The following is a 14,254-nucleotide window of genomic DNA, read 5'->3' as shown; positions in this document are numbered from 1 at the left end:
AAAGACACCCATGTGTCCTGTAGAGAATCCAAATTCAGACCTAGCTTCTCACCCCAGCCTTCACAGACCTCTTTGAGAGGGACAGAGGGGAAAGCTTCACTAATACCAATCAGGGAAGTCCAGGCAGTAACTCTTGGTTCAGCCATGAGCTATTGCAAACATTTTTTATCATTCCTCTCACAGAAAGAAGGTAGAGTTTATGGGTTTTTCACAAGCATAGCAGAACACTGTCCAAGTCCTGATCTGCACACTAGTGATTTTCTTCGTTTCTTAGTATAAGCCGAATTTTCTGTTTGCATGATTTGGGATCATGGTTGTGACAAGTTTCATGCACATGAAAGGCTTCCCATTATTGACCTTCTGCTAGAGCAATTTTAACAGGACTGCAGATTGTCCCTTGCTCTATCTAGCTTTAACACCTTTCTCACAGATGTTTTAAAATGTGAAGTCTCAGTTTCACTACTTCAGACCCACACTCAACACCTACAGCAGACACTCTGCACTTGCACTTGGGCATCCACGTACAGCTGCAATCTGCAGACTGGTTTACAAGAGCACTGACACATCTGGGGCTGAGAGTGAAGGTCGAATTCAGTATTTCATAAAACCGATAAAATTTAGGGACCAAAAGCACATCTGGGTTGTTTCCTGCTGCCAGGGACTTGCTGGGTCCCAGGGTCAGCCTCTGTCTTATAGTGGGGAACAGAGGCCACCTGAGAGCTGAAGACAGGGAGGCCTCTCCTGTTGGAGGACAGTGCTGAGGGGTGCAGCTTGTATCTCACCACAGGTCCCAGAGCATGAAGAAGTCTCCCCACCATCAGTATTTGTCCTGCCCTCTGAACTCTCTCTTCCTTCACAGCAAAGACATCAACAGTTTTCATGACACGTCATTTGCTGATTAATTATTATTTGCAAGAAAATAAAAACAACACAAACTTGAATTAAATGGAAGTTAGAGGAAGATGGCAGCACATGAGAAGTGAGAACACACCACAACACTCCAACATAACTCTTCCCGCAGTTAAACTGGATGAATTTATGATGACAAAAGCAAATTCCCAGCAAGAATGAGTAAGAAGCAGCATTTTCAAAGAACTTTTGAAAAATTAGTGACAGATAATGAATCACTTTGATGTTTCAGGCAGTGTGTGTCAGAGAATATTCCAACAGCACAAAATGGGAAACACTAACTGCAGTGCAAACTACAGTGTATTTTGGGTTGGTAAGGTGAAGGATCTATAGCCCTTTTTTTTTGTGACATGCGGCATATAAGTCAGATGACTCAGAAGACTTCTGTTTATTAAATTCTTTTCTTGCTCATTTTTAGTGATTATACAAATAATCAAATAAATATTTAGCCTGTAAGGCATTAAATTGGCACAAGGACATTAAAGATGCTGAGGAACATCCAGGGAAAGGCTCATCCCCATATTTTTCGGATTAAGTCTTTTTTCTTCATATTCTTGAGTCATGCATCCCTCTCTGCAGCTGTTTTTGGGAGAGAAAGGAATTCTGGGGAAGAGGGTGAGCTATCATGCCAGAACTAAAGGCCACACAGCATTCTGTCAGTATCCTTCACCACAGCTTCTACCTTACTTGTGTGTGATGCAGTGACAGCCCAATGCCTTAACCACACCTCTGGCAATAAAGAACATGATGAAGCCTCCCAGAGCCATGGAATGGCACTACGAGATCATCTTGCACAGGCTGTAATGGGACAGCTCTGCTCTTGGGAAGAAAACTTTCAGTGTGGAGAGACCATAAGGAGACCTCTTCAACCCTCTGGGGTGTGGAGCAAATGGAGGATAGGTCTGGGAAGAGCCCTGTCCAACAGAGCTCATCCTGTATCATCTTCCTCCCACAGCCAGGCAAACAATGTGAAGCATCAAAGCGGATCATCAACTACAATGAAACAGAAGAGAATCCCCAAACCACCTCTACAGAGCAGCTGCATCCTGCTTCTTGGAGAGGTGCTACCACCACCACAAAAAACCAAACCAAGGTGACGCAAGACATATGGACAGATGATGAGTGAATGGAAGGAATGCAGGAAAAAATAAACATTAAAAAAAAAAAAAAAGAAAACAAAAGAAAACAAAAGAAAACAAAATAAAAGAAGAGAAAAGAAAAAATTAAAAAGGCCTTCGCCTTACCAAAGAAATCATCCCGTACTATGAGAGCCATCCCATACGAGAAAGGGAACAGAAAGAGATGGGGACAAGGGGGAAGAAAGGAAGAGAAAAAAAGCAGCCATTAAGTACCAGTCTGTAAACAGCAAACAGAGCAGCTCATCAGCACATGTACAGTGTGTGGTGCCAGCACATGTGATGCTTGGTAGAAAGGTATCTTGTTCTGCTGCAGCCTGACCTAACTGGGACTTCACCTTGGAGTGTCACAGAACAGTTTGGGTTGAAAGAGACCTTTAAAACACATCCAGTTCCAGCCCCCTGCCACAGGCAGGGACACCTCCCACCAGACGACGTTTCTCCAAGCCCCATCCAACCTGGCCTTCAACACTCCCAGGGATGAAGCAGCCACAGTTTCTCTGGGCAACCTGTGCCAGGGCCTCACCACCCTAATTGCAAAAGAAATTTTTCTTATATCTAATTTAAATCTCCCCTCTTTTTTTTCAAAACCATCGCCCCTTGTCCTATCACAACAGATGTCAGGATAAGCTTGGAGATGACCTCATCTGCTTCTTTCATCTTCATCATTTTCCCTGTATGATACATCCTTGAGTTTCCCATCACCACAACAAAGGTAGGTCAATAGACATTATGAACAGGGTGAGGGAAAGACAGTAGCAGGGGGGAAAAAACCAAAAGTGGGGGTGAGTATCAAAGCTTTCATCTGGCCTAAAAAGGTCCAAATCCACCTCCACACGGCAACAAACTCCAACTTCAGTGGGAGGTTTTCTGAGGAATGTCCACAAAAAATGTGGCTTACAGTAAAACCAGTTTGAATGAAAAGAAGGGATGATGCCATCCCTTTCTTGGTATCATCACAGAGCCCGCACTGAGCAGCGCCGGGCACAGGGACGTGGCACAGCTTGATGGCGCATCACACTATGGCAGCTGTCGGGTCACCACCTTTACTACAGGGCAAACTTCACCCAGTTTGCACTGTAATCAAGAGAGATCCCCTTGACTTCAACTAAAATTGCATCAGGGCCCAAGTGTATTTTACAAGCAGGTGCAAACCTGATGGCAGAGCATGGCCTTGGGGCAGCAAGCAGCTTCCTCCAACAAAGGACAGAGCCACCACCCAACTCCTGCCAGAAAGGCAAAGTTTCCACCAAAGACAGAGGCTTTGCCACTTTAACCCATCACGAAAGTGTCTTTAATGTCACTGCCGCAATACCTGAAGGGAGTTGGTTCGCACCAGGTAACGCCCCACAGCCACTGGCACATGGAGGGACTCCTCACAGCACAGGCTGCGGGGAGGACAGTGGGACCCTTACTCAGTCTGTGCCCACCCGACCTCTGCTACAAGTACCCTTCCTGGCAGAAAAAAAGCCCTCTGTTGAGTGAGAGGACAGTGTGACACTGTGGAGCAAACCTGCCCACAGCCACGCGAGAGAAAGTGCATTGAAAGGCAGCAGGAGCATGAGCAGAGCAGGGACCTCCTGCTGCAGGGACCCACCAGTGTGAGGCAACCAAGCAAGGCGAGGTGGGAGAAGTCTGCAAAGCCAACCGTGTTTGGACAAGAGCAGGGGAGTATCACACGTGTATACCACATCATCCGAACTCAACCAGAAAAAAAGAAACAAGGAGAACTGAGCAGGAGATACACACCTGAGAACTCCCCTATGCGCCATGTCCAGCGAAGCACAGAGAGACAAGGGAAAAAGGAAGTGAAAAAGGATCAATCAGTGACTGAAACCAACAAAATCAAAATTTTGTTCAAAAAAAATTAACAATGATTCAGCCATTTCAATGTCAAAAGGCATGAAATAGTAAGGACAGGACCTGCCATAGCTGTTGATGGCATGACTCTACATATAGGACAGGAAAAAAAAAAACAAGGAAAGGTAACCCGTGGTACAACTGCAACCACATGCCTCAGCTACCCCCAGATTTCCAGACGTGAATCTGAGGCAATCAGATCTTCCTGGACTGGGTAAACCTTTATTTTGCCTTTATTTAGTCATGTACCACTAAATGCAGAACAGCTCATTCCCACTACCTCTCACTTCCCCTCCCCTTGTGATTTTAACAGCTGGATCCTCTGACAGTAACTGCTCTCCAGTGACGCTTCAGCTTGAAAAAAATAACTGGTTGCACTTAAAACCTTTTTTTTGTACAGTGTAATGCTGGGACTTAGTTTGATAATCCCATTTCAACTTCTGTACACAACACTGTATATAAACTTACCGCTAATAAGGCTGCATTTTTGTCTTCACCACAGACCCCCTGTTGTTTAATTTCCAAAGCAAATATGGTTGGTTATCCTAGACCTGAATCACAGAATGGCTTGGGTCGGAATGATCACCCAGTTCCACCCCCTGCCATAGGCAGGGACACCTCCCACTATCCCAGGCTGCTCCAAGCCCCATCCAACCCAGCCTTGAACACTTCCAGGGATAGGGTAGCCACAGCTTATCTGGGCAATCTGCTCATCACCCTCAGTAAAAGGACCTGTCCACTGAACACAACCAAACTGCTAGTGATTGTTTGTGTCTGGAAACACTTCGGATAGGGAAGAGCAGGAAGGGAGATCTGGTAGAAGGTGGGGAGCTGAGAAAAGGTGAGATGGGAGAACAGGAGTCTACCCAGAATCACCTATGATTAACAAGTGAATATGCAGGAAAACAGACAACTAGTGCTCCTAAGTCTGTAGGAGAAATAAGGGAATTTGGTCCTCAATACCCATTAGTAAATAATTGTTCTCACTCCACATTTTCTCCAGAATACTTCCTATACAAACCCATATATGTAAAGCAGTATTAGAGGTGGGGGAAACCTGCACGTTTTATTTAATATAATAAAACATGAAGGGTGCCAATTTTGTACCAGAAATAAATGGGATTTTCCATTCTGGAATCAGATTTGCCTGCCAGCCGCTGCTCAAGGTAATTTCTGTAAGTCCTGTTTTTAAGGTCCTCTTTAATGAGATTTCCCTTTCTTTAAGAAACTGAGACAAAAAAAAAAAAAGAGTATACTGTTTACAGATTGCCAAGTTTTGAGAGACTGGAGGAAGTAATAAGTCTTCACTTAAGTGAGCTTATAGTCATTCATTAATATGATTTACAGAAAGAAGTGAGCTCCAAATATGGCCTAAAGAGAACTCTTTCAGCTTGTGGATCTTGTTTCTTACATCATGTTCATAAAGCACCATTTCCTCCGTGTCTCTTCAGACTCAAAGGTACAGCACAAAGAGAGAACATTCTACCTAATAAAAAAGGCAAAATTTGGGACTGTGTTGACAGATTTTTGTCAGCCCTAAGATCTAGCTCTTTGCTTCTGTCTTTACCAGACTTTCTTTTGTGCTTTTTATTGGGCAAAGCCAAATAAAAGTACCAGTCTCATTTCTTGTTGAGAGACATGACCCCTGAGATCTCTCTGTGCTTCCTCCCTCTGTACAATCAGCAACGTTTGTGTTCATTTTAAAACACTCTTATGTGCCAGAGTCAGTAGCCAGAACTCAGCCAAAGGATTACGTAGATCCATGTTTATCACAAAAAAAAGGCACAGAACTACCTGATTCCATCACAGTCCATCTCCCAGGTTTGAAAAGGAACCAGCCTTCCTATTTTGCTGGCCCGCCATGGGATCACCTGCAAGGTTTCTGCTCCTGTGCTCAGGCCAGAAAATGGTCCCAGCACAGAAATGTCCTCCTTGTAAGCCACGCTGCAGACTTCAGAAACTACACTGTGATCTTCAGGGCCTGCACTTACATGGCAACTGTTCAACAAAGTCTTTGTACATTTTTATTGCAAGTGGTAACTACCAAACAACAGACATCTCACCACACTGAAGTCTTTGGGCAGCCTTATAGCAGGAAGAGGTGAAGCACCTTTCACTTCATCCGATACTGTAGTGAACAACCATGCAAGATTTGGGCAACAAAAAGTTTTTGCCCTTTGAAAACAACAATCTGCATTTCTTGCTGATCACTGGGTCAGGCTACAGGGTAATCCCAAGAGGAAGTGGATTTCCAGAAGGCAGGAAAGTGGGAAGCACATTGTCTGAAGCCATTCATATGCCAAGCAAGTAAATTTCCAGAACAGTAACTCTTTCAAGCCAATAATACCTGATACCCCAGCCATTTTGGGGGGAGAAGAAAAGCAGCAGTTGGCACAGTGATCAGCAGACAGAGCTGCAGAATCAACCCAAGGCTCCTTGATAAGGAAGCACCCAAGGACCAAGATAAAACATATAGTCAGTGGCAAGATTATCTGTGGTTTTAGTGCTCTGATTCTGCTAGGAAGAGAGCTCCTGATAATGTATGGAGCTGGCTAACCAAAATTCATTCCACAGCTTTAACCATCACATGTAGTTCCTACTGTCAAGCTTCCCTTTAAGCAGGAGCCCCAGCCCTTCTGCAAATGGCTACCAGCATCCAGGGGATTCTCAAACCTGGAAATCTTGCTTTTCCTTCTAAATTCTTGATTTTGTAAATATTTGCACAGATTGGCTCCCATTGCAGGCAGAGAAAGCCTGTGTGTTCATCCTGAGTCTTCTGCAGATTTTTTTTCTTCTGGCAATCTTGAGTTGAGTTGAAGGTGAAACAATAAATGATTTTATGCTTTAGGCAATGGCATGAGGGCTCTATTGCATGCTGCAGGGCTAGCACGATTTAAAAAAACCCCAATCCAAAACATACCCATATCAAAAAGCCATTTGCGAGCATTCTGATGATAGTCTGGTTCTTGTTCTTAATTCCAGTCACACTATTGGCTGTAATAGTACAATTTCACAAATACTTGTCTTTCATCAAACAAGTAGTATTGTATTCACTCCTTTCCAGTTTTCAGTCCACACCTTAAAGGTTAAGTTTTTGGTTAATCGGGCAAAATCTATCCCCCCTGCAGAAACATATGCTTTTTGAGGGCCCTGACACAAGACATATCAAAGCTGATGCAAGTACCTTCCTGATTTGGGCAAAGGTGAGCTGCTGCAAGTCTGCGTGACACACTTCAGCTCATTCTTTTCTGGACATATATATAGAACCAAATTTATAAGATTATCCATAAGCATTACTCTATATGGATTGTCTCCAGAAAGGAAGCGTTCGCTTTCAGATCAGATCTCTTGCCAGTAAGTACACATAACCCGTTGTTTCTGGAGTCCTCATGTGTCCTAAGGCTCCTTAAAGCAAGCAGTAACATGGAAAATGAGCTACACTGTTATAAACTCTATCACCTGCCTGTATCACCTGAGTATTCAGAGACCACTTGTACTGTCCTGATGCAGGAAAACAGCAGGAATTAAGAATATGCTTAAATTCTGTCAAAAATCAAAATCTAGATACTCAAGAATCCAATACAAAAGGTACAGACAGGGCTCAGAGGGCTCCCTTGAGGCAAAGCTGCTTCTCTGACTGCTAGAGAGCCCCAGCCAGGAACACAGAACACAGCCTGGCTGCAGGTATTACAAACACTTTCAAAACCAGCCTAAAAAGTGAATTAATACATCTCTTAGGCTGACTGTAAAACAGTAAATACTGCATTACAGACCATAATTCCACATCATTTAAACATCAAAAACTTAACTAAATGAGTTACTTCCTTACAAATTTCAAACAAACTCTTTATTCTGCGTATAAAATTACTGGGGGAGGAATTTTGGGCCAGAAACAGAAGCAGCAAATTTTGTCTTCAAATTATTTGTGTGGGAGAATCCTGTAGAAAAATAACTTACGCGCATAAAGACAACCCAAATAAAAGTTACCTAATAGCTGAGATTATTTTCTAAGTAATCATTACTGTACTGCAGGTACATGCTTCTGTCACATGTATCTCAATTTCCATGCATTCTTAAAAAAGCTAAACATCCAAGTTCTGCAAGAAAAAGAGAATTTAAATGCTTCTAGAAGCTTAATATAGTATCATTGTACCAGAGAAAACAGAATGGTTCTAACAAGGTTTTACCTAGCAGATCTGCTCCTTCATCAACATCTCCAATGACCTCAGACCCCGCTGTGGAAAGTTCATGGTACAGGGAGTCTGTGTTGATGCCAAATGCTTTGTTCACAATCCCCTGTGTTGGGCTGTTGTTGGAAGCAAAAAAACCAGAAGGAATCTTGTTACTTAGCAACATTTAAGATCAAACATTTATCTTTGAAATACCGAGCATCCCAGACTGTTGCAATCAAAACCCCGAGAGCACATTCCATCTGTTCGCCATTGGCTGAATGAGGGAACACACCGAGTAAAGAAAATAGCACGTGTTATTCCCCATATCACAGAACCATGGAATGGTTTGGGTTGGAAGGGACCTTAAAGACCATCTTGTTTCAACCCCCTGCCATGGGCAGGGATACCTTCCACTATCCCAAGTTGCTCCAAGCCCCATCCAACCTGGCCTTCGACACTTCCAGAGATGGGGCGGCCACAGCTTCTCTGGGTAACCTGTGCCAGGGCTCCAAATATGACCTAGAGAGAACTCTTTCAGCTTGTGGATCTTGTTTCTTACATCACATTCATGAAGTACCATTTCCTCATAGTGAAGAATTTTTTCCCAATATCCCATCTATCCCTGCCCTGTGGCAATGGTAAGCCATTCCCCCTTGTCCTGTCCCTCCAGCCCTTGTCCCCAGTCCCTCTCCAGCTCTCCTGGAACCCCTTTAGGCCCTGGAAGGGGCTCTGAGCTCTCCCTGGAGCCTTCCCTTCTCCAGGTGAACACCCCCAGCTCTCCCAGCCTGGCTCTAGAGTAGAGGGCCTCCAGCCCTTGGAGCACCTCTGTGGCCTCCTCTGGACTTGCTCCAACAGCTTCATGTCCTTCTTGGGCTGAGGACACATCTATCACGCACAACGTCAAAGCTCATCCAGAGCTTGCCCAGAGATTTACTCTGAAGTCATATAAATTAAGGACTATTGAATATTTCACAGAAAAATTTCAACTTGCAGAAGTGCTCAGCTTTGACCTGTCAGATTCTGCAAGGATCCCCATGCTCCTATCAATCTAGATAGAAACCTCAGACAGCAGTAATACCAGGTAAGAAATTCAATGCTGAAAACAGCAATGGCCTTTTTACTTGGCCAACCACTAAGTGTAATCAGCCTGAAGGGTCCATTTTCCCTTTGGGTAAGCCTATGTATTAAAAGGCTTCTTCTCATGTCCCCAGATGTATTTAAATGAAGGTAAATCAAAGTTAATAGTTTTTAGTCTTATCAGATAAGGGCACATTTCCATCTCTCAGTGTCTTTGATACCATCAAGAATCTTCTCACATTTCTTGACAGCCTCATGGCTCAAGCAGCAAACAGCTGTTACAGGATGCGCAGGCGAGGCAACCTCTGGGATTGTAGCTGTCTACTCTAAAAAATTGTCTTAATGTGGGTTATAAACACTTTGCAGTTCCCTGCCTTGTATGAGTGACATCAACCAGCATGAAAAGCAGCTGTGCAATTTCTCCAGCAATCTATCAGAAAGGTCAACACCAGTGGAGATGATCTCAAGTTGTATTGCTTCATTATAACATATATAATCTCAGTGATTACAAATGGAGTGTAGTAGCCTCTGATATTGCAGTTACAGTGCACTGCAAAGAAGAGGGAAAAAAAGTGGATTTTTCAATTACAGAAAAATTCCAGCTACCAAGACTTCTGAGAGCAATGAGGAAGTACAAATGGTGCCGTGATGGCACCCCAATTAGTCAGTTCACGCAGTCCGATGGTCAGCACAAATGGCAAGAGAAACCAGCACTCTGTCTGACCTGGAGACCTAATTCAGACTGAACTTTCCTCTGGCATCGAGCTTTCAGAGCCGTATGCATCATGAAAGCACTCTGCTTTCAGAGCAGCATACACACTGTCAGCAGTCCAAGTCAGGCCGTGTCTCCTGTAGCTCTCAGTCTCACCACTTGGAGCAGAGATTCCTGCCCGAAGAGCTCCGGTGCATCAATCCTCTCTGTTTCCTTCTTATGCTTGGATTTGACCCATTTTTTATCTGATCTCATTGGTCACTTTTGTCTTCCCCACACAGAGCAGTTTCAACTCCCTAGATTCCTCCTGACCCTAAAAATAGTCCAGGCATCCTACATGTCCCAAGGGGAGCTTAACTGTGTGTGCCTTCCCAGCTGAGAAATGCACATGTTATTGCTGCTCGTACCCTTCTCAGTGGGGGTGCTCAATAGGGTGGGCAAATCCAGTCCAGACTGGGACCATGGGATAATCTTGCCTTCACTCTGCCAGAGTACTGTGTTTTCTGCATACCTGTAAGATTTTGGGGGTTTTTTTTCTGGTATAGTGCCAAATTACCCACTGGACAAGGGTAAAAAGTAAACTTTAGTAAAAACAAGTCAAGGTACCTAAGTTACTAAGTCTAGACTAACACATGCCTCACAGAAATGTGGTGCCAAAATTAATACCCTTTAGGAAGCCTCCTATTTAGCACAAAATGGGTGATGGGTAGGGACTAGAGCAGCAGAGTAGTTTAGTAGAGGTCTGATGATTCTTCTGAAAACTCTGTTGAGGATTTGTAGCCACTCCTCAGTGCACTCATGGTTCACAATTGCTCTGATCAGCCTCACCTGGGAACCCCACTCACCCACTGGTCCCAGGGCTCCCTTTGACCTCAGGCCTATGCCTTCAGTCCTTTGCTAAGCTGCACCTGTCTTTAGTCCTGCCTCCTGCTGCTCATGGGTAGCACTGGGACTAAATTCATACTCTTGCCTTGTCTGGAGCTGCTGACAGGGCTCACTACCAGTGATCTGAGCCTCCCTGCTCAGAGCCTGTGGGACTGGGATTGCTGAGGTTACCTCTGCTTGTCCTCCCTTGGGAGGCAGCCCTGCCTCTACTCCTCAAACACTTGAAAAAATTAGAACTGAAATGAAAAAATCTTGAAGTTTTAAAATGGAGGTCAGAACTGAGCTCTTATTAGACAAATGCACCTTTTCCCACTTCCTGACAGCTTAAGCCCATGTCCTCTTTGCTTGTCTTAAACCTTCTGCTGCTCCATCATTTCTCCAAACTCCCTGACCAGCAAGGCAAACGAGCCTAGTCCTGGGTCAGCTGTACATATCCTCCTGCAGATCACCAGCAGGCATCTGCCCTTTTGGAGAACCCAAAGCAGATCAGGACCTCTGATACTAGGCAGAATATATGGCCTGTCTCAGCTGCATTGTGAGCTCGCTGTGAGCCAGAGCATCCATTCCTCACTCCTTGTGAAGCCAAGTGACAGAACACAAAGGGAAAAGCCACAATCAGTACCTGCTACCCGTGCGTTCCAGGCGGGGATCCTGACACATGTCCAGCTCTGGGGTAGAATCAATGATGTCCTGGACATCGGACCACTCATCACTGCTGCCCATCCCTAGGTAAGACAGTATATATCACATACAGGATCAGGACTTTCAGAGAATGGCATTTCTTAAAGGTATTTTCATAGCTTTGATATCGAGGTTTGAAAATGTCATGGTGCCATGTTCAAAATCTTAAAATCAGAACAGAAAGTGGCTGAAGGTGGCCTCTCAATTGCAGAGCAGGAACACCATAAGCATCCCCCTTCCCACCCCCATTCCAGAGCATCACCAAAGTCACTGCCCTGAATACTCACTAAAATGGGATAAGCAGAAATATTTTATCCATTGAAATAAATTCCAAAACCCCTTTTTTATCTGCCAATAAAAAACTCTTCCATCCCCATACAGCATTAGCTGAGATCGAAGGCAACACAGCGATTTTCTGTACAGCTTCACAGAAATTACTACTGTTAGGAACTGGCACTATTTAGTTTTAATAGAAACATGTTTTCAATACAAATTCTCAAGTCTACACTGGTGTAGATACCCGTTACAGTGACACTTGACTTCAAAACTGATAAATGAAATTCGGTTTCTGTGTAATCTACAGCCTGAAGCCAGTATTTAAAGAATAAAGAATTTCTTCATCTTGTCAAGTCCCATTTATTGGGTACCAAACTCTTCAAAAGCTCAGACTTGCACCTATTCGGAACAAGCAACATGAACAGTGTCTGCTCACACTAGGAAATTCCTGAAGGATTAACAACCTCACTTCTGAATTACATTAATCCCTCAATGACATTAGATGCGACATTTTTGACCTTTCCAAATGATCTCAGTAGCCAAATATATGAAGTCCATGACAACTGGTGTGTTGCTTTCTTTCAGGCTTGCATTGTGTACCCACTGGCAGCAAACCCAGGCTGGAAGACAAAGTGTGACGTGGATCTGCTGCCAAGGCAGGCATCCACGTCCAGCGGGTCTAACACAAACACAGCCTTCCTCAGCTTTGTTTTACCAAGCTGGGAAGCTTTTCTGCAAATACGTCTAAGTGCCATTTTTGGTAGCTCAGCTCTAAGGCACATGCATCACTGACAGACATTTTAATTACATATGCATAAAATACATGATTAAAATTCAAGTATGTGCATTACTTCTAAGCATGGAGAATCGATTTTGCATTAGCGGTGAGAAATAGTAGAAAGGTTGAATATGCAGAGCACATAAGGAAGACACAACTATCTGCTTTGAGCAAATCCCACAATATCACACTTCTACCAAGAAAGTGCAAAAAAAAAAGCTTCCACCTCACAATTGCACACATATAGGATGTATGACTTTGACCCAAGATATCTGTTGATTGATAGTAAATGAGAGAAGAAGGCTAAAAGAAATTAGCTAATTTAGCTGAGAAAAACAGCTGGATACAATTGTTTTTTTAAGCATATCACAGTGTGGGATAAGTGCACAGAGGGAAAATAATTATTTCATCTGACGAATTTGCCATTTTAACAACTGGATATAAAATACTTACGAATAAATCTAGAGAGAAAATGAAATATAAGCTTTTAACTGTCATATTGATGAGGTCCAGACACAGCTTCCCAAAAGCTCAGCCTAACATGCGACTTGAGTGCTCGTGAAAGAGGTTCCATGACATGAATGCATGCTACTGCAGGACACGGAACTCAGTAACCTCTTCTCATCCTGTGAATTCGTGAAATTACTCATATAACTGATGTTTTCAAAAATTTGCTACCCAAAAAACTGCTAACATCCAATTAACCCTGTCTCATTCATGTACCTTTCCAAGTCAGGCTTCCTCAGATTCCATACTTACAGTGCAGTCTCCCAGGCTCTCCCTGTAACACAGAGACACCAGCACTGGGAAGTTGATTATGTTAGTGACCAAGTACCTGAGCTCCAGCTGCCATACCTATACTGACATTCCTCATCTCCTGTGTGACCTGGACTTCCATGTTCCGGCTGTTCCGCTTTTCTCGTGCCCTCTTATTACTCTTGGTGGTGCCATTGGTGTACTCGCTGATGGGCTGGATGCTCTCGTTTAGAGGGGTGACAGCGGCAGAGGGCACAGATGACGTGGGAGTATTGGACTTGGTTCCTGTGGTGCTCGGTGTGGCAGCTGCTGAGGACTGCCCAGATTCAGACATTTCGTCTTGGGGGCACTGTGGCAATTCCAGGGTGGCAGAACAGAAAGGGAAAAGCACAATTATACATTTCAGTTAATGTCCCATTTGCTGGTGTATGGATGCCTTAAAGCATTATGAGTATGGCTCTTGCTCACTGTACCAGTTACATGTCCCAGCGTTTGCTGTGACACCGGGCACTACCACCACAGCGAAGCAGCGAGTTCTCGTGCTGAACTCAACAAGCAAATCCCACCTGTGAAAGGGCTGATAAGCTTCCTCCTTCACTACTGAATACTGGTCTTCACAAATCACATTGGTATGTGATCTGAAGAAAGGTGGCCTTATCACAGGTGAAAAGCACCTGTAGCTCACACTGACTACAGTGAAAGCTGAAGGGCTTTGGCACTTGCGGCAAGCCAGGCCAGTGTTTCCCAAAGCTGGAAGGCAACATGGATATTGCTTGGAAAGGATCTGAAGTGGCCTCTTAAAAGTCTTGGCTGATGTCATTACTGTAAGCCACCAACACACCCGCATGAGAAAACAGCAAACTGGTTTTGCCACTAAACTGCAGAAGCAAAGTGGACACTTGTCTGGAATGGTCTGGCTTGTCTGGCACAGGAGACCTATGTCCTCAAACCACCTTATGCAGAGCTAGGCAGGTATGGGTCCAGCTTGAGAACACAGCAGACGTGGTCTTCC

The 14,254-nt window shown here is 44.1% G+C and overlaps 1 protein-coding gene across 31 annotated transcripts in view; it reads right to left on the bottom strand.

The window, feature by feature from the left end:
• MAPK8IP3 (mitogen-activated protein kinase 8 interacting protein 3) overlaps window positions 1-14,254 on the bottom strand; it is a 72,593-nt gene that overhangs the window by 24,562 nt on the left and 33,777 nt on the right. For 20 of the 31 annotated variants that reach the window (XM_039560613.1, XM_039560601.1, XM_039560602.1 and 17 more), the window contains 5 exons: window positions 13,342-13,591; window positions 11,374-11,476; window positions 8,093-8,211; window positions 3,795-3,806; window positions 2,154-2,171 (listed from right to left, as the gene is read on the bottom strand). In XM_039560613.1, coding sequence (XP_039416547.1) covers window positions 2,154-2,171; window positions 3,795-3,806; window positions 8,093-8,211; window positions 11,374-11,476; window positions 13,342-13,591 — 502 coding nt within the window. The remainder of the gene's footprint in view (window positions 1-2,153; window positions 2,172-3,794; window positions 3,807-8,092; window positions 8,212-11,373; window positions 11,477-13,341; window positions 13,592-14,254) is intronic. The other 11 variants (XM_039560604.1, XM_039560606.1, XM_039560617.1 and 8 more) reach the window with 2 other exon arrangements.

This window comes from Corvus cornix, chromosome 14 (genome assembly GCF_000738735.6).
Source record: "Corvus cornix cornix isolate S_Up_H32 chromosome 14, ASM73873v5, whole genome shotgun sequence".
NCBI lineage: Eukaryota > Metazoa > Chordata > Aves > Passeriformes > Corvidae > Corvus > Corvus cornix.
This window is presented reverse-complemented; position numbering and strand designations above follow the sequence as displayed.